Below are 20,512 nucleotides of genomic sequence, written 5' to 3'. Positions count from 1 at the left end.
ACCAATGGCACGCTTGCCAACTGGCAAAGACACCAAATCCCAAGTATGATTCTTATGAATAGAATCCAATTCAGCTTGCATGGCTGCCATCCAATGCACACTATGTCGTGCATCCTCAAAACATTCAGGCTCCTCATTATCATGAGTACATGCTGCCATAACCAACTCCATGGAATGTGCTGAATCATGCAGTCGAGTTTGCCTTCGAGTACGACCAGCCAAGGGTGTTTCCAAATGACTATCTCTCATAGTCTGCGTGTACCATCTAGGCACCTGTCTTGCTTCCTGACTGTGTACAAGTTCCTGCTGAATTTCAGTTTCAGCAATGTGCTGATTTACTGCATGTTCCATAGGAGCAGCTGGCTGAACATTAGGTTCATTTGCTGAAGTACCAGCTGAATCACCAAATGTGATGGGCAGCAGCCCTTCAAAGACATCACGGGCAGCCTGATATGTATCAAAACCAGCCAAGGATAATTCTGATTTTTCATCAAATACAACATCCCTGCTGACAAAAACCTTCTTGGTCACGGGATCATAGAGTCTGTAGCCTTTGCTTTCGCTGCTATATCCCATAAAGATGCATTTTACAGCCTTGTTGTCCAACTTCTTTCGAAGTACCTGTGGAATATGGGCATATGCAAGACACCCAAAAGTACGGAAGTGGCCAACAGAAGGTTTGCGGCTGTGCCAAGCCTCAAAAGGTGTGACGGTTTTCAAGGCCTTGGTAGGGCATCTGTTCAAAATGTGGCAAGCGCACATGACGGCTTCCATCCAAAAACTATGAGGCAAACTCTTTGCCTTCAGCATACATCTGGCCATCTCCATGAGTGACCGATTTTTCCTCTCTGCTACCCCATTCTGCTGTGGAGTATATGCAGTAGTGTACTGATGGATAATGCCCTTCTGCTGCAAATAAGAATTCAGCATAGAGGACATGTATTCCCCCCCTCGGTCCGAACGGAGAGTCTTAATCTTGCAACCAGACTGAGTTTCCACAAGTGCACTGAAAGCCAAAAATGCATCATACACTTCTGACTTCTTTTTCAAGCAGTAGACCCAGCACAAACGTGTAAAGTCATCAATAAATGTTACAAAATAGTAACAACCACCCAATGACTGTGTCTGCATGGGCCCACAAACATCCGAATGCACAAGCTGCAATCTGGCTGTTGCTCTAAAAGCAACATCACGGGGAAAAGAGAAACGATGCATTTTCCCCAAAATGCAACCCTCGCATAAATGCTCAGGAGGTCTCTCCAAGAGAGGTAATCCATCCAACATCTGAGTACGCTGTAATAGCATCAAGCTGCCATAGTTTACATGCCCCAAACGAGCATGCCATAACTCTGCCTCTAACATAGCAGGAGTAAGAGTGGATGTCAAATATGCAGACTGATCTACCGAAAGAGCATCCAACTCATATAACCCATGACACAGAGAACCTGTCAAGACCAATGTCATGTGTTCCTTGTCACGGACCATGCAACGGTCATCATCAAAGGTGACCTGCAAACCACAACGTGCCATAGAAGAAATGGAAAGCAGATTCTTCTTAATGCCAGGCACATACAAAGCATCCTGTAGGCGGAGAATAGAGCCATCAATGGCTGTAAGCTGAATCTCCCCAATACCACGAACAGGGTATGATGCATTATTAGCACACTGAACAGACTTCCCAACGGGAGGTGCACCAAGAGAAGCAAACAAATCTCTACGAGATGTGATATGCCGTGAAGCACCACTGTCAAAGAACCAAGTGTCAGCATCTTCTGTAGAGCTAAATGCTCTATCAGCCCAAGAGACATCATAACTGCAAGTGTAAAAACAATAGTCCCTGTCTGCAACAAAGGACGCAGACTCACTAGCAGTGGAAGGAGCTGCAGAAACAGACATCTCTGACTCCTTCTTCTTCTCTTTGGCGATGCGCTTCCTGCACTCAGTGATGTAGTGGCCAGGCTTCTTGCAGTAATGGCATTTTCCTTTCTTGGCTTGCGTGCCCCCCTGTTTCTGACTTGTCTGTGAAGTGTTACTACTACCAGAACTCTGCGAAGCATTTTTCCCTTGGCTGTTTTTACCCTTCTGCCTTGACATAAAAGCCTGCTCAGAGGCTATACCATCCACACCACTGTTCCGTCTAGTTTGTTCCTCCTCTAGAAGCAAACTGACAAGCTGAATGAAAGTGATGGGCTCTTTCGAAATCCTCATAGTGAGGTTCAAGGCAGTATGAAAAGCCAAGTAAGAGGGAGGCAGTGAATTCAATGTCGTAGAAATCAGCTGCGCATCTGAGTAGTACTCATCCACATTCATGAGTTGCTCCCGCAAGTCCTGAATTTTGTTGAGATGATCCTGCATAGAATCACCCTCATTCATCTTTAGAGTCTCTAGCTCTTTCTTCAAGAAAGAGATGCGAGTCTCATTCTTTCCTGCAAACATCTGCTCCAATATCAACCAAGCTTCTTGTGAAGAAGCTGCTGAACGAATATGAGGAATGATAGAACGCTGAACTGCCAATGCAATCAGCGACATAGCCTGTGCATCCCGTGTATCCCAAGTTTTCTGAGCTGCAGTTCTTGGGGGAAGTGGCTGAGCGGGCTGAGGTGGAGGGGGCTGAGGTTGCCCTCTTGCACGTCCTCCTGGAGGAGGAGTAGCGGGAGCCACAACTCCCGGTCGTGCTTCCTCTCCACTGACATAATCCCACAAATTTTTTGCCACTAATACATTCTTCATCATGAAAGACCAAAGGGAATAATTGTTCCCATCCAATCGGTCTTCCTTGGACACATAGGTGAATACATCTCCTCCCTGATTTGCCATTATTTCCCAAAAGGTAATAGAGCAATGTCAATGCAGTACGGGCTGAAAATCTGCAAATTTCCAGAAATTGCAGCAAACACAAGTCTGCAATTAATGTGCAAAGGGTACTCTGTCAAAAAAAATTGTCACTGATGCACGCTTCCCAAGGTGCAATTAGTGCTCAGCAGCACTAAAACATCAAAAGCCCCAAAATTTTCTGCCCAAAATTTCTGTCACAAATGTCTGTTACAAAAGCCCCAAAATGTGCATTCAATGTGTCACAGACTGACACAGCACGTTTCCCAATGCTGAAAACTGAACCTGCTGTTCAGCACGTTTCCCAATGCTGAACCTGAACCTGTTGCACGAACTCCTGTGTAAAAGAAAAGTGCAGAATGTTACCTCTGCGTGTTGACGACGGGCACGATTCCCGAGATAATGACTGCTGGGTACAGTCGGACTGACGCACAGGTACAGGCGTGCAGGTCCAGTGACACGCGCAGGCAGGACTGGGCGCGCGCTGGGCAGAGGAGGCGGTACCCAGGACTGGGTGGTGGAAACAGGTGGCGCGCTGGCAGCTGGAGCTGACGGCACAGTCTAGCTCAGCGCAGGGAGGCTGCGCAGGCAGACTGACAGGCGAAGGGGCACGCTGGGCAGACACAGGGCAGAGGACACGCTGGGCAGAGGTGGCAGCACGCAGGTACAGGTGGCGCGCTGGGCAGGGCGCGCTGTGCAGGACAGATAGCACGCTGTGCAGGACACGCACAGGTACAGGCGGCTGGGGCAGAACTGGCGGGGGCTGGCTGAACTGGAGTGGGCTGCAGACTGCATACTGAAGACTGCTCTGAGCTGAGCTCTGATACCAAATGTCAGATGGGAGAGGATCGAGGTGCAGCTGAAGTGCAGTAGACAGTGTGAGAGTGAGAGACAGAGTTGAGCACGACACCCAATGCAATAGTACTGAATAGAGTGTAAGCTGAAAGTACAAATGATAACCCTTATACCTTAGAGTTATAAGGGGCTGTTCACACCCGAACACAGTAAGTGCCCGTAAGTGTGCACCACAAGCACATACAAAATAGTACACATAATCTGGGGGAAAAAACCTCTCCTACCGAGAGTAAAAAGTGCCCCAGTGTCCTAGTGATCACCCGCACATTCCCATATGAGCGTAGGCGTAAGTAAGGCGTGTGAGATACCCAACAATTTTTTATGCCACCTTGGGCATTCAGTGTCATGTTGCGAAGCTTAAGGGACCTCTCTAGTGGCAGCTTGACCTTCTATAACATATTGATATCTTGGTTACAGATGATTTAGTTCCTTGACATACGGCAATCTCCTCTATTCCTTTGCCACCATGACTTTGTATTTTTTATGCACAATGGACGAGAGCCCTCTTGCATCTTGTAATCTTCCAAACTTGTACTTGTACCTTTTGTAATTAATACAATTACCTATTACAAAGAGAGAGAGAGCCCACTTCATGATCCTCTTCTTTTGTTAGTGTAGTGTGGTGCTTTCGTAGCCTTTTGGCTTCATGAGTGTTTGTTGCCGGTCTTTGAATGTGCTTAGTTGGCCAGAAGGCCTGATGTAAATACTTCTATACATTAATTGAAACTTCTTCACAAAAAAGGAAAAAAGAGAGAGACCCAGCCCAAAGGTCAAAAACCTGTTGTACTGCTATTGACAATCTGCACAAAGCCTTGATGAAGCCCAAAACTAGGTGGACTTCAGTTGAAAAGAGATGCTTTTTATTTCGAAGCAGATTAACCCAAAACACGTCATTTTTTGGCTTCAAAGCAGTTTAGCTTTAAAAACATCTTTCTTTAAATTCCCAGAAAAAGCCAAGTGTTATATCCCTCTTTTGTACAGTTATGAGACTAAAGGTCAATGAGTATACTTCACAGAAATTATATTGTATGACTCCAGCTATGTACTGACCACAAACAATTAGATGTAAACGGTGGAAAAGCATACATTCTCAATATAAGCCAAGCACCCATATTTTGTAGCAAAGGAAAGCACGCCTTCTTCCACCCCATCTGAGACAGGTTCAATAACAATATGTGCAAACATGTTATTATACTTCATCATTGCCTGCATACATTCAGACGGCCCAAATGTATCACAGTGGAGATCTACTCATGAAAGAACTGAGAAAGGCACAGCCCCTACTGCCTTGCGAAAGTAGGAATGTCACAATATATAAAATTAACAGTGTAAAGATGTCAATCTAGTTGAATGACCCTACCTCATCTAATAGAGCTAAAAACCTTGCCTCGTATAAATGTAGAGTTTTAGTAGCTGTAGGAATGAACACCTGCCAAGAATAAACATCATAGACCCAGATCCAAAAAGCAAGTCTTGAATTACATGCTGCCTAACCATGATCTTACTTCAGTAGCACTGAATGGGAGGCAGGGAAGCTCCATAATTCCTGGTTCTGGAAAGAGTCAAACATGGGCCACATTAGCACTATGGAGGAAATCATTAACAGATAATTCCCTAATTATTAGATAAGTATCTAATTGACAATACAACAATGTTCAGTATTTTCCCCCCATCTAGCTTGGCATCAAGTCCCCCTCCATCCAATAAGGTTTATTCAGCATGAGATATTAATACATACTCAAAAAAGAGGAACAGAAAAGGAGAAGAAAAATGCAGGATATGTAGATACACAAAAAACAAGGCTCTGAAGACTAAGTTAAGCAAGACAAGGCATAGGTTGCATATTAATTGGAATAAGTAAATAGTCAAAGAAAAGAGTGTGATTGTCCTATGACACAGGTGTAGGCTTTTGAAAATGAAACCAGCAGATCAACATCCATGAAATGTGCATGATTAACCATACAAAAGGGCCCATGGCTAGCTCAACCACACAAGGAGGGAGAGTTATTGTATTCTGGGCATTCCAAAGTGCAGCAGCTAACTTTAGTATCATATATGACAGACCATGTCAAAGCATTTGTGGGTCAAGGATCATCATAAAGACTTGAAATTTAAGTATGAAACTTGTATTCATGAGAGCATACAGAACTCCACCAAAACCTACTATCTTCCACCTACCAGTTTTGCATCAGATTCTGTATTGGTGTGCCATTGAAGATTTGTCAAAAAAGGAACAATTTCCCTATACAAAAGGATTGAGGTGGCTAAGAAGGCGTTCAAGGAAATTCAGGTGGAGGTAAAGCATATGGAGCAGTCTCAAGACTGAATAAGTTTTCAATACAGTATGTGGGAGCATGGTCACTGCAAACCCCACCAACACAGGCTTTGCCTCTTTAGAAAGTTGATCAAGAAACCAAGAACAAGATATGATAGCACAACTAGATGAAGCAAGACTGCTTCTACACATTGCAAAATTCACTCAGTCTACACCAATACAACAGATTGACCCAAAAACATTTGCATTCCTTCCAGCAATTCTTTATTTTTATTCCAAAAACATCAAGTACATCAAATAACTTCGAAGCCTTCAACACTCGCAGCTTACATCTGCACCTTGCACAAGCAATCCTCAATCCCAGAACAGCAGCCCTAACATGCAAAACAAGCACCCTGTGACAACTCAACCAGCAATGTGCAGTCCCAAATCTCTTGACTCAACCAGCAATGTGCAGTCCCAAATCTCTTGCCACATGACCTACAGCAGCAAGTATGCAACCAGCAACTACCACATTCTGTAGCATCACCACAACTAGAGAAACGGCCCATGATTGTAGCACTAGCTGGCACGACTGAACAATCAGTCTAATGACTGCAAAATCAGCCTTCATGAATAAGCAGCCCCCCCGCACATTGTTGAAAAAGCCCACATTCTAGGGCGCCACCTGAGACACTCCAATGCCTATAAATAGGGCACAAACTCTCTTCATCAAACACATTCACCAACTTGCATCCATTTGTTGAGAAACCCTTCACCCTTCACCCGCAGTTTGCGTTTTTTGTGTTTCTGTGTTTTGTGTTTAGGGTTTGCAGCCCCAAAAAGGGACGCCATCCTAGACTGACTGTACCTATTTATAGGCTACTCTCTCATTCATTCCTCACGGCTGATTCATTCAGTCCGTCACCTCTTCTCTCCAGCCTCTCCACTATCCTCACACCCCTTCAGGAGGACATTGTGGTTTGTGGTTCATGGTTGTCTTCATCATCTTCCTTGTGCTACAGCACCCTTGTTCCCTTGTATCACATTTACTCCATGATTTAGATCTTCATCATTCCATTCATCAGAGTCTCTTCTCTCTTCTCTTCTCTACTCCATGTTTGCCGAGTTCACTCCGTATTCCTCCCTGCAAACCCTATTGTCTTGCTGGCATGTCATCTTTTGACATGGTATCAGAGCTACATCTGCTCGCCTAGTAGCGAAGATCCTCCAATCCAGTGAAGACAAAGACTGGTGGCGGATTCGCCATCCACTTCTCTTCTTCTTCCGCTGCATCAACATCTCATTTTTGCAAATTTCAGGTGTTTCAGCTTGCTGCCCACAGCCCGTTCGCAGAGGACATCTCAGCCAAAGCTGTCCATTGCTGTCTCCATCAATTGGTGCCTGATTTCCAACCCTCTTCACGCAGTTTGGAGCTGATTTCAGCCAGGCGACTACTGTTCCTGTGCAGACCTGTTGCCGTACAACCTGCCACATCATCACAGTCCTACTGCCTACGTTTTCAGTCTTTCTCTCTCTTGCAAACTGTCCTGCTTGCGTTTTTAATCTCTCTCACCTGCTGCCTACGTTATTAGTCTTTCTCTCTCCTGCAGGCTGTCTTGCCTGCGTTTTTAGTCTCTCTCTCCTCATCTTTGTTTTTCTACTGGTTGCAACCTCTTATTGCTGGTCACATCCTCCTCCCACTAGCAGCTCACTTCCAGCCCTTCCACTGCCCTCCCACCTTTTGAGGCAGACATTGTGGTTCGTGCTCCACACTGCCCTTACACCCCTTGAGGCAAACATTGCGGTTCGTGGTTCATGGTGGCTGACCTCTTCCTTCTTCACCAAGGCACATTGGTATCCATGGTCTCTTTACCAACAAATGACCAGACTATTGGGTGCTTCTACTGTGGCATCACCGGCCACACCACCGATGCTTGCTGACTTCGACCTTTGCTCCCCACCCCTTCGGAGTACATGCGTTTTCCACCAGGCACTCCTTGTGCCACCTCTCCTTTCTAGGCCACAGAGATCGTTCTGCATCGGCTATCAGAGTACTATACTCAAGGCAATAAGACGCATCCGAAGCGCACTAAGTCCTTTCGAGCACATGGAGGATCGATTGGCACTACAACCTCTTGGAGATCGTCGCAATGCCAGCGGCAATCTTGTCCCACCTATTTTCAGGTACAGTGACTACCTCGGCCCGCGGTTCTGCAGCCCACTCCATCGAGAGACAGCAATTGTTTGATACCGTCTCCTCATCAATCCGTTCCTTCAAGAGACAATGGTTGCTCGACTCCTTCCTCTTCTTCAGCTACCCAGTCCACTCCATTGAGAGACAGCGAATGTTGCCCACCTCTTGCTCATTCTGAGCCCCACCTTTCCCCACCCTCAACTACTTGGGTTCGAGAGGCTACCTCTAGGAGCTCTTCGACACCCCAGATACCTTCTTCGACACGACCGACGGCACTTCTTTCGTCATTAGACATTTCCGAGTCTGTGATCCATGAGTTTTTGGATTCCCTATCTACTTCAGAGGGGGATTCAAAGGGGGATGTTATTTCTTTGCCCGGCATCTACTTCTTCTTCGACTTCAGCAGGGGGCCCTCCACCTCCCGCCTCAGAGGGGGAATCTACTCCACATGAAGTTCTTCACCCATCCTCTACTTTCTTAAGGTGGCTGTCTTTGACCAGTCATCTCTTCTACTGATACCAAGGATCTTCAGGTACCACCTAGACTGGGACCTCGGAGGTTCAGCCGTGACTTGGTGAGGAGGCCTTCGTATTCCTTCCAGCATGGATACACGGAGCTAGTGGCTTCTCTCTCGAGGTTGAGTTTCGGGTTCTCCAATTCACTCTATCTACTGTTCTTTACTACAAGTTCCCTTTGTGATGGAAATCTTGGATCTTAGGGGTCCTCTACATCTTCTTGCCTTGGTCACTTGGTCAGCATGGAGCCGCCTCCCAAGATTGAGTTGTGTTAGGTGCGAGGATCGAGACACGCAGTGCTTGCCAGCAACAGAGAGACAAAGAGAGAGAGAGAGAGAGAGAGAGAGAGAGAGAGAGAGAGAGAAAACAGAGTAGAGAGTAGTGAGGAGAGTGAGCACGACTTGTGGGTACAATCACGCGTGTACCTCTTTAGATTTTATATATATATATATATATATGAAAGTACAAGTGTGCTAAGGGTGTATTCACACCCGAGCACATGTAAAAGGCATGAGGGCCCTTTATTCCTAACAACCTCCAACCTAAAGGCAATGTGCCTTAAGAGGAGAAAATAATCAGCTAAGTCTAGATATGTACAAAGCTGAAATACATATATCTATCCAACTCCCATCATTTGTTGGCAATGAGCAAACCGCTTTGCTGGAAGACCCTTCGTGAGAAGGTTTGCAGGATTATCATCTGTATGCACTTTGACAAGCTCAATGCTCTTGCTATCAAGTACATCTCTAATGAAGTGACCTCACATATATGTGCTTCGTCTTTGCATGAAAGATGGGATTCCGTGCTAACATGATGGCACTCTGACTATCACAATGGAGAACAGGTAATTCTATAATGCCAAGCTCTCCCACCATACGTGAAATGCTCTTGCTATCAAGTACATCTCTAATGAAGTGACCTCACATATATGTGCTTCGTCTTTGCATGAAAGATGGGATTCCGTGCTAACATGATGGCACTCTGACTATCACAATGGAGAACAGGTAACTCTATAATGCCAAGCTCTCCCACCAAACGTGAAAGCCATAAAGCCTCCTTGTATACCTCAGTGGCAGCAATATACTCTACCTCTGTAGTAGACAATACAACACATTTTTGCAGCCTGGAGATTTAAGAGATTGCTCCTCCTGTGAAGGTAAACACATACCCAGAAGTGGACTTTTTGCAATCCGCATGACCAACATAGTCTGCATCTGTAAAGCCAACGACAGATACCTTCTGCTTTCCAAAGTAGATGCACAAATCCTTTGTGCCTTTGAGATATCTCATAATATCTTTCACTGCTTCCCAATGCTTTTTACCAAGGTTTGCCATGTATCTGCTAACCACTCCCATTGCAAAGGCAATGTCAAGACATGTAGCAACCATAGCATACATCACACTGCCAACAGCTTAAGCATATGGTATCTTGGTCATTTCAGCATTCTCATCATCAGATGTAGGGCTATCCTCTGCACTTAGTTTCATATATGGAGGCAATGGAACCCCAATTGTTTTCCCACCCTCCATATTGAAGCACTGCAAAACCTTGGAGATATACTCCTGCTGAGATAGATAGAGTAATCCTTTTGACCTACCTCTGAGTATTCGCATATCAAGAATGTGATTTGCATCACCAAGATCCTTCATGTCAAAGCTACCATGAAGACTTTGCTTTAGTGAGTCCAAGGCATGAGTATCCCTGCCAGCAATCAGCATGTCATTAATATACACAACCAAGATAATTAGGCTGCTATCTGCTACCTTCTTAGTATACAAGCATTGATCCACTTGACTTTTATGAAAACCTTGAGACTGCATAAATGTATCAAACTTATGATACCATTCTCTTGGTGTTTGTTTCAGCCCATACAAACTCTTTTTGAGTTTACATACCATCTTCTCTTTCCCTTTTTCCACAAACCCTTCAGGCTGCTGCATATATATGTCTTCATGCAAATCACCATGTAACAATGTAGTCTTTACATCCGTCTGTATGAGCTCCATATCTTTAGCTGCAACCAAGTCCAAAACGGTTCTTAATGTAGTCATCTTGACTACAAGAAAGAAGATCTCATCGAAAATCCATGTTCCTGCTTGTACCCCTATGCAACCAATCTTGCTTTGTACTTTGGTGAGGAACCAAAAGTGACCATCTTGTAAACCCATTTACATGGAAGGATTTTCTGCCCTTTAGGCAACTGCACCAAGTCCCAAGTCTCATTTTTCTCAAGAGATTCCATTTCTGACAACATGGCTTTATACCATTTCTTGCAATAATGTCTATCCATTGCTTCCTTGAAGTAAGACGGTTCACCACAGTCTATCAACATGACATAATCAGCCACATTGTTTGCACCAGGAACAAATCTATCAAGTTGTCTAGCAGCCCTAGACGATCTCCTAACCCAATGATCATTGTTTGCTTGCTGTTGAGCATTTTCAGCTTGCTGTCTTGGCATTTCAGCCTGCAAATGTGCATTAACAGCTTGCTATCCTGGCTATTCCTACACATCTAGTGGCTATTATGGGCAATAGCTGGCTAATCATTTTCAGCATTATTTTCTGCATTTGCAAGTTCATTTATAGCAGGTATTTGCTACTGTAGAGCAGGTACATTTTGCTGTCCAAAAGGTATTTCTTCCCAGAATACAACCCTACGGACCTCCTCAGTCTTTTCAGGTTGTTTATGCATGCGATCTTCCCAAAAGATAACATCATTGCTGCGTACTACTTTCCTTTTCTTGGGATTCCATAATCTATACCCCATTTCACCCTTGTCACCATATCCTAGGAAAATGCATTTACAGGACTTTGGCTCAAGTTTGCTGCGTTTTTCTTTACGAATGTGCATAAATGCTTCGCAACCAAACACTTTCAAGTGTGCATACAAAGGTAGCTTGCCCGACCACACTTCTTGGGGAACTCCTCCCCCTAAAGACCTGTTTGGTGACAGATAAATCAAGTGTATAGCTGTCAAAACAGCCTCTGCCTAAAAACCATGGGATAATGCAACATGAGACAACATCATACGGACCTTATCCTGTATGGTCAGATTCATATGCTCTGCTATTCCATTTTGGGGTGGATTATGAGGGACAATGAGCTCTCTCTTTATCCCTTTGCTGTCACAAAATGCCTGAAAGGTTTTGGATATATATTCCCCACCATTGTCATCAGAGAGAAGACACTTAAGTGTCTTATCAGTTTGATTCTCAACCAATGCCAAGAATTTTTTAAACTTGTCAAGCACTTCATCCTTGCTACGAATAGGGTAAATCCATACCTTCCATATAGCATCATCGACACAGGTGACAAAATATTTCTTTCCCTCTAAAGATAACCCTAGCATCGACAAAGGTGACAAAATATTTCTTCCCCCCTAAAGATAACCCTGGCATCTGACATACATCGAAATGTACTAACTCTAGAGGAGAAGATTTCAGCAAAAGAGACTTCTTATGAGACGTCTTTGCATGTTTACCATAAACACAATGATCACAATGCTCAAAATCAACATAATGAAGACAAGGCAAGTAACCCAAATAAGAAAGTAATTTCATTCCATTTTGACTCATATGTCCCAACCAGCCACGCCACATAGAAACACTTGGCTGCTTAATCACGGCAACAAGATGATCACTCACACTAGATACATGGAGAGGATACAAGGTATCACTTTTACAACCTCTGGCAATCACTCTAGATCCCTTACAGATCTTTCATTTCCCATCACCAAAGGTGGTATGAAATCCATCACCATCTAGCTACCCTTTGCAAATCAAGCTCTTCTTGAGCTGAGGTAATGCCATGCATGCTGAAGTGTGAATGAATGACTACATTCACCTCTTCAATTTTGACACTGCTCTTCTTAGACTAACTCTCTTTCTTCTCTTCCTTGCTGTCATCTGTCTTCTTGCCCTTTCCTTTTTCTTTCTTCCAATTGTAGCAATCATGTTTAAAGTGACCCTTCATGCCAAAATGATGGCATTCAACATCCTTGCCATGTGATTTACTGCATTCCTTGCTATCAAATTTGCCTTTCTACTGTGACCTGCCCCTAGTATGCAAAGGACTGGAAGACTTACTAGATGCATTGCTCTACCGATTCATTTCTTCCATGAGTAGAGCACTCTCTACATCAACATACAAAAGAAAAGCATTAGAATTTCTCAAAGCAGTCCTAAATGTATCCCAACTCTCTGATAGAGTGCAAAGCAAGAACATAGCCTTAAATTCTTCATCAATCAAGAACTTCAAGGCAACTAGCTGGCTGAAAATGGAGTTAAGCTCACTTAACTGAGTAGACATTGTTGTACCCTCTTTCATACGCAAATCCAAAAGCTTTTTCAGCCAATACACTTTGCTTGCGGCACTCTTCTATGCATATAGTTTTTCCAGTCGAGTCTAAATAGCATAGGCAGAATCCAAACCTTCAATGTTAAACGGCAAGGCATCAGAAATCGATAGCTCGATGGTTGAGCGTGCAAGCTCGTTTAACTCATCCCAATCTTCCTATTCCATATCTGCAGGCTTTGCCCCTTTGGTCTTAATCGGCTTTGCCTACTTCTTCTACAACACGATATTGTAGCATTGTTTTTGCGAGACTGCAAAGTTATGTGCTCCTTCAAGCTTCTTAATGTACATGAGATTAGTGTTGTCACTACTATCAGCCATGATTTTTAGCCCAAATGTGACAAAAAATTTCGGCAAATGCAGGCCTAACTATCACACAAGTGACCAAGGTACAAACAAGTACCAACCAACAATAAATAGCCACGTAGAAGCAGAAATTTCAGATCTGCAGATAAATTTTCAGAAGCACTAAACCTTGTGCTACAGCACTCCACAGCTGATTACAGCTATTTCAGGGGCAAATATATCACATTACATGAGAAGTCCCAAATTTAAGCTGCAATTTCTGTTGTGCATGCACCCACGGGTACAAAATTTGGCACGCACAGTCAAAAGCCCCAAATTTTTTATGCTCAAAGCATCAACCATACATTTGCACTGATTCTGATATGCATAGAATAGCCCAATTTTGCCAAAGTAGAGCAATTTTAGCAAAACCCCCAAATTTTTCAAGTGCTAGACATCCAAATTGCATGGAATTAAACCCGCATGTACATAAAATGACCAAATGGTGCACAAATTTTGCCCAAACAGCAAAAGCCTCAAATTGCACGGGATCCAATGTGCATCAATATCGAGAAATTGGGTAAATTTCAGCCCAATTCTTGCATGTACATGAAAAGCCCCAAATGTCGGAGGCAAAATGTCACAAATTCCTACAATTTCTGAGACAAATGGTCTTGCTCTACATCACAATCCCCAAATTCGGGAAAAGCCCCAAATTTTTGGGCCAAGATTGCACAGATCTAGAAGTTGTGCCTCCACACGTGAAACCCCGTCAGAGGGAAAAGGGATAAAAGGGATTTTTTAAATAAAAAACCTGATTTTTGAAAGATGTGACAAGGGGGTTCGTTGACCCTGTGCAGGTTGCCGCCTGGTCATCGCCCGCAACTGCCCCGCCCAACACGGGGCTCTTATCACTGCCGTCCCCATCTGACGCTTGCAGCCCCGTCCCCTCTAACGTCGTTTGTTGCGCCCACGATGCCTACAACAACTGTCGCCTACTACCAGGCCGCTGCCTGGTCAACTGCCCTATCACCTCGTCTCTAGCATCCATGACCTGTCACACGCCACCTAGCCTTCGTCCAGCTGACCACCGTCTGCTAACGCCAGCCCGCGCTTCTCCTGCACCTATCAACTGCTACTCATCGAGCCCACCTAGGACTCTTGCAACATATGTCGTCTGCTTCGTCTCGAGAAACGTGCACTAATTTGCTGCTCTGATACCAATTTGTTAGGCTCCGAGGCACGAGGATTGAGATACGCAATGCTTGCTAGCAACAAAGAGACAAAGAGTGAGAAAGAGACAGAGCAGAGTAGAGAGTAGTGAGGAAAGTGAGCACGACTTGTGGATACAATCATGAGTGTACCTCTTTAGGTTTTTTAGATAGATATATATATGAAAGTACAGGTGTACTAAGGATGTGTTCACACCCGAGTACATGTAAAAGGCACGAAGGCCCTTTATTCCCAACATAATTAATGAAGCAAACATTTTATTTTTTTTAAAAATGTAATCCTAGGGAATTATTGTCCCACATGCAAAACCTGTGAGAGCAGAGGATCGAGGTACAGCTTGGATTTAGTAGACAGTGTGAGAGTGAGAGACAGAGTTGAAGCACGACACCCAAGAGAATTTACTAAATGAGTATAATCTGAAAGTACAAAGTACAACCCTTATAAGCACATAAATACATACGACAATAAGACCATAAGTCTGGGGGAAAAAACCTCTCCTACCGAGAGTAAAAAGTGCCCCAGTGTCCTACTGATCACCGACACTCCCATATGAGCGTAGGCGTAAGTAAGGCGTGAATCAAATACCCAACAAACCCCCCTGGAGTGAAGAGTGATCAAGAGTACAAGGATCATCCGCCACCAAAGGATATCAAATTTAAAGCATCGCGAAATGCTTCAAATTTGTCACGAGGAAGAGCTTTGGTGAAGATGTCTGCCACATTACTGGTGGTAGGACAATAGACAAGGCTGATATCACCTGCATGTAGCCTCTCTCTGACAAAGTGATAGTGAATCTCAATGTGTTTCGTGCGAGCATGAAACACTGGGTTCCGTGCCACTGCAATGGCACTCTGACTGTCAGTGAACAATGGAGTAGGCTCAGTAACAGATACATCCAAATCAGCTAGCAAGCGTCTAAGCCATACGCATTCAACTATGGTAGTGAAAGCTGCCTTGTATTCAGCTTCACATGACGATGTGGCAACAGTGGATTGTTTCTTGCTAAGCCAAGAAATGCAAGAAGTGCCAAGAAAGAAACAATTGCCACTAGTAGAGTGACGTGTATCATAATCACCAGCCCAATCAGAATCACTGTAAGCATGTAAATGCAGTGGTCCCCCCTTGGCATAAAGCAACCCAAGAGAACGAGTACCCTGCAAGTAGCGAAAAACACGCTTGACAGCTTGCCAATGTGACATACGTGGCTGATGCATATACCTGCTCAAAGCTGAAACTGCAAACTGTATGTCCGGCCTAGTATTGCATAGATAGATAAGACATCCAACTGCAGGAGCATATGTATGTATATCAAACAAATCACTGTCATCATGTAATGACAGTTTCAGTCCAGGTTCCATGGGAGTAGTAACTGGCTTGCAATCCTGTAAGCCAAATTTCTCAAGAAGCTGCCCAATATACCTTGACTGTGATAACCCAATACCTCGAGCATTATGTATGAACTGGATGCCCAAGTAGTAATGCAAAACTCCCAAGTCAGACATGTCAAAAGTTTGCTACAAATTTTGTTTGAATGCTGAAATCTGATCAGCATGTGTTTCAGTGAGCAATAGGTCATCAACATAAAGACATAAAATCAGCATAGATCCCCCTTCTTTACATACGTAAAGGGTAGACTCAGATGAGCTGTTTAGAAACCCCTGACCAAGCAAGAAAGCATCTATCTTTTCATACCAAGCTTTAGGAGCTTGTTTTAAACCATATAGTGCCTTTTTGAGCTTGCATACCAAATGTTCTGAGCCTTCAACTGCAAAACCAATGGGCTGCTGTACATAAACTTCCTCCTGAAGTTCCCCATGTAAAAATGCAGTCTTGATATCTAGCTGATGTACTGTCCAACCATAATGTGCAGCCAAAGCAATCATAGACCTGATGGTCGTCATACGGGAAGTAGGAGCAAATGTCTCCTCATAATCAATGCCCTTTTTCTGTGCGTAGCCTTTAGCTACCAGCCGTGCCTTGTATTTATCAATGGATCCATCTGCTTTTCTTTTCAATTTGTAGACCCATTTTGTTCCAATGGCTTTCTTCCCAAATGGCAAGGACACCAAATCCCAAGTTTGATTCTTAGTAATAGAATCTAATTCAGCTTGCATGGCTGCCTTCCAATGCACATTGTGTTGTGCATCCTCATAACATTCAGGCTCTTCATTATCAAAAGTACTTGATGCCATAATAAACTCCATAGTATATGCTGAATCATGCAAACGAGTTTGCCTTCTAGTACGACCAGCCATGGGTGCATCCAAAGGACTATCTTGCATAGTCTGCAAATACCATCTAGGTAGCTGTCTAGCATCCTGGCTGTGTGCAAGCTCTTGCTGAATTTCTGTTTCAGCATGATGCTGAATATTCCGATCAGCCAATGGCTGAATTTCTGCACTTTCCATAGGAGCAGCTGGCTGAACATTAGGTTCATTTTGTGAACCTCCAGCTGAATCACCAAAAGTAATGGGCAGCAGCCCTTCAAAAACATCACGGGCAGCCTGATATGTGTCCAAACCAGCCAAGGATAATTCTGATTTTTCATCAAAAACAACATCCCTGCTAACAAAAACCTTCTTAGTAACGGGATCATAGAGTCTGTAGCCTTTGCTCTCATTGCTATATCCCATAAAAATGCACTTAACAGCCTTGTTGTCCAATTTTCTTCTAAGTACCTGTGGAATATGGGCATAGGCAAGACACCCAAAGGTACGAAAGTGACCAACAAAAGGTTTACGGCTGTTCCAAGCCTCAAATGGTGTGATGGTCTTCAAGGCTTTGGTAGGGCATCTGTTCAAAATATGGCAAGCACACATGACTGCTTCCATCCAAAAACTATGAGGCAAGCTCTTTGCCTTTAGCATACATCTGGCCATCTCCATGAGTGACCGATTTTTCCTCTCTGCTACCCATTCTGCTGTGGAGTATAAGCTATAGTATACTGATGTACTATGCCCTTCTGCTGCAAAAAATAATTCAGCATAGAGGACATGTATTCCCCCCCTCGATCCGAACGGAGAGTCTTAATGTGGCATCCAGATTGGTTTTCAACAAGTGCACTGAAAACCAAAAATGCATCATACACTTCTGACTTCTTTTTCAAACAATAGACCCAACAAAAACGTGTGAAGTCATCAATGAATGTCACAAAATAATAACAACCACCCAATGACATGGTCCCCAAACATCTGAATGCACCAACTGCAATTTGGTTGTTGCCCTGAAAGCAACATCACGAGGAAATGAGAACCGATGCATTTTCCCCAAAATGCATCCCTCGCATAAGTGCTCAGGAGGTCTCTCCAAGAGAGGTAAGCCATCCAGCATCTGAGTACGCTATAAAAGCATCAAGTTGCCAAAGTTACATGCCCTAAACGAGCATGCCATAACTCCGCCTGTATCATAGCAGGAGTAAGAGTGGATGTCAAGTATGCTAACTGATCTACTGAAAGAGCATCCAACTCATATAAACCATGACACAAAGATCCTGTCAAGACCAATGTCATGCATTCTTTTTCTCGAACCATGCAACGGTCATCATCAAAGGTGACCTGCATACCACAACGTGCCAAAGAAGAAATAGAAAGCAAATTCTTCTTTATTCCAGGCACAAACAAAGCATCCTGCAGGCGGAGAATAGAGCCATCAATGGCTATGAGCTGAATCTCCCCAATACCACGAACAGGGTATGATGCATTATTGGCACACTGTACCGATTTCCCAACGGGAGGTGCACTAACTGAAGCAAACAAATCTCTGCGAGATGTGATATGTCTAGAAGCACCACTGTCAAAGAACCAAGTGTCAGCATCCTCTGTAGAGCTAAGTGCTCTATCGGCCCAAAAGATGTCATAACTGCAAGTGTAAAAACAATAGTCCCTGTCCACAACAAAGGACGCGGACTCACTAGCAGTGGAAGGAGTAGTAGAAATAGACATTTCTGACTCCTTCTTCTTCTCTTTGGCAATGCGTTTTCTGCACTCAGTGATATAGTGGCCGGGCTTCTTACAATAATGACATTTTTCTTTCTTTGGTTGCGTCCCCCCTTGTGACTGATTCTGCGATGTGCCCGAAGTGCCAGAACTCTGTGGAGCATTTTTCACCTTACTGTTCTTGCCTTTCTGTCTTGCCACAAAAGCCTGCTCAGAGACTATAGCATCCACACCACTATTTTTCCGTGTTTGCTCCTCCTCTAGAAGCAAGCTAACCAGCTGAATAAAAGTGAGTGGGTGCTCAGCAATCCTCATGGTGAGGTTCAATGCAGTATGAAAAGACAAGTACGAAGGAGGTAAGGAATTCAAGGTGGTGGATATCAACTGTGCATCCGAAAAATACTCATCTACATTCATGAGCTGCTCCCTCAAGTCCTGAATCTTGTTTAAGTGATCCTGCATAGAATCACCTTCATGCATCTTTAGAGTTTCCAACTCTTTCTTCAAGAAAGAGATCCGACTTTCTTGCAAACATATGCTCCAAAGTCAACCATGCATCTCGTAAAGAAGATGCCGAACGGATATGAGGTATGATGGACCGCTGAACTGCAAGAGCAATCAGCGACAAGGCCTATGCATCACGGGTATCCCAAGCTTTTTGAGCTGCAGTTCTGGGTGGAAGTTGCTGAAGTGGAGCGGGTTGAGGTCCCCGTTGTCCACGTGCACCTTGGGGAGGAGGAGTAACGGGAGCTACAACTCCCGGTCGAGTTTCCTCTCCACTGACATAATCCCATAAATTCTTGGCCACTAATACCAGACCTGTCGAGCAACCAGACGAGACAAAAAGATGAAGCAATGTTTCATCACATGTAGTGCAGAATACACAACAACCGGTAGAGATCTTTCGAGCATGCAACATCTCTCTAGTTGGAAGACCACCAATCAGCAATCTCCACAAGAAGACTTTACCCTGATAGGGAACCTTAGACTTCCAAAGCTGAATGAATCTTTCCAACCACTTCTTTTTGCCATCCCTTATATGCCATAATTTATTCACCTTTGTAGTGACCTATCTCTTGGGCTCCACCATCTGATGATATATCTAGTTAGTAGACCTCTTCTCAAAATCATCTGGAAGCACAAACATCCAGTCACGCCATGGATACAATGGCTGTAGCACAGGCAAAGGAGAGAACCTCTAAAGTCTGGCCTATATGGATGACCAGATGTCACAATATCCGCAAGGTACACGAAAGTGTTGATGTATACGCCGAAAAGAATAAAGACGGGACTGCCCAGTCAAAAATTGTCTGCAACCCCAAATGAGCCATCCGATTAAACTTGACTTTCTGCAAATCTTTGTCCAACCAATTCAACCTAGAGGATGCCAGTACTTCTCCTTGCAGCAAATTCGCCTCCTTACGAATATCAGGGGGCGCCGAATTGGAAAACCTAAGATCTCCTGCCAGGATGCAATCAAATGAGAAAGGAGAAAAGACTGGGAGCCCTTAATAGGCCTCGAGGAATTAAGCACATGCCACCAGGAATCAAATGACAGGAATTAAGCACATGCCACCAGGAAGCATGAATAACCATGTTACCATGAGAGATGCCAGTCTTTTCAATGAAAATTTTAGCAATCTCTGACCAAGGATGATTGTACACATAAAGCCTGCAAAAGGGCCAACCTCAAGGCTATCATATGCAAATTAAGATCCAACAAAGCTGCACCCCCCATTCGTTTAGGCATAGTCACATGCTGCCAGGAAATCCACACCTGTCCCAAACGATTGCCTTTCTTTTTCCACAACATGAATCTAATAGGCTGAACCAATTCCAAAAGGGACTTCTTAGTCCAGGGAAGCAGTGGCAGAAAGAACAATATCATATTGATCATAATACATTGAGCAACTTTAAGTCTGACATGTAAAGGCCAACCTTGAGATTTCCAGTACATGAACCTATCATGAATCTGGGAGGCCATCCGATCCAGTAAGGCACGGGCAGCTACCTCCACACCGATAGGATATCTCAAGTGTCTGGTTATATT

The 20,512-nt window shown here is 44.1% G+C and overlaps 1 protein-coding gene across 7 annotated transcripts in view; it reads right to left on the bottom strand.

Moving 5' to 3' along the window:
• The window catches only part of LOC148030133 (ATP-dependent protease La (LON) domain protein), a 117,943-nt gene that overhangs the window by 89,144 nt on the left and 8,287 nt on the right, over positions 1-20,512 (bottom strand). For 3 of the 7 annotated variants that reach the window (XM_087686405.1, XM_087686406.1, XM_087686409.1), the window contains exons 2-4: positions 5,193-5,239; positions 5,048-5,116; positions 4,774-4,893 (exon numbers count right to left, since the gene is read on the bottom strand). In XM_087686405.1, coding sequence (XP_087542531.1) covers positions 4,774-4,893; positions 5,048-5,116; positions 5,193-5,239 — 236 coding nt within the window. Of the gene's footprint in view, positions 1-4,773; positions 4,894-5,047; positions 5,117-5,192; positions 5,240-20,512 lie in introns of those variants that run through there. The other 4 variants (XM_087686404.1, XM_087686408.1, XM_087686410.1 and 1 more) reach the window with 3 other exon arrangements.

This window comes from Lygodium microphyllum, chromosome 10 (assembly GCF_053477565.2).
Source record: "Lygodium microphyllum isolate KBCC chromosome 10, Lygodium_microphyllum_v1.1.10, whole genome shotgun sequence".
Lineage (NCBI taxonomy): Eukaryota > Viridiplantae > Streptophyta > Polypodiopsida > Schizaeales > Lygodiaceae > Lygodium > Lygodium microphyllum.
Note: the sequence above shows the minus strand (reverse complement) of the source record. Positions and strands in the feature narration are given on the sequence as shown.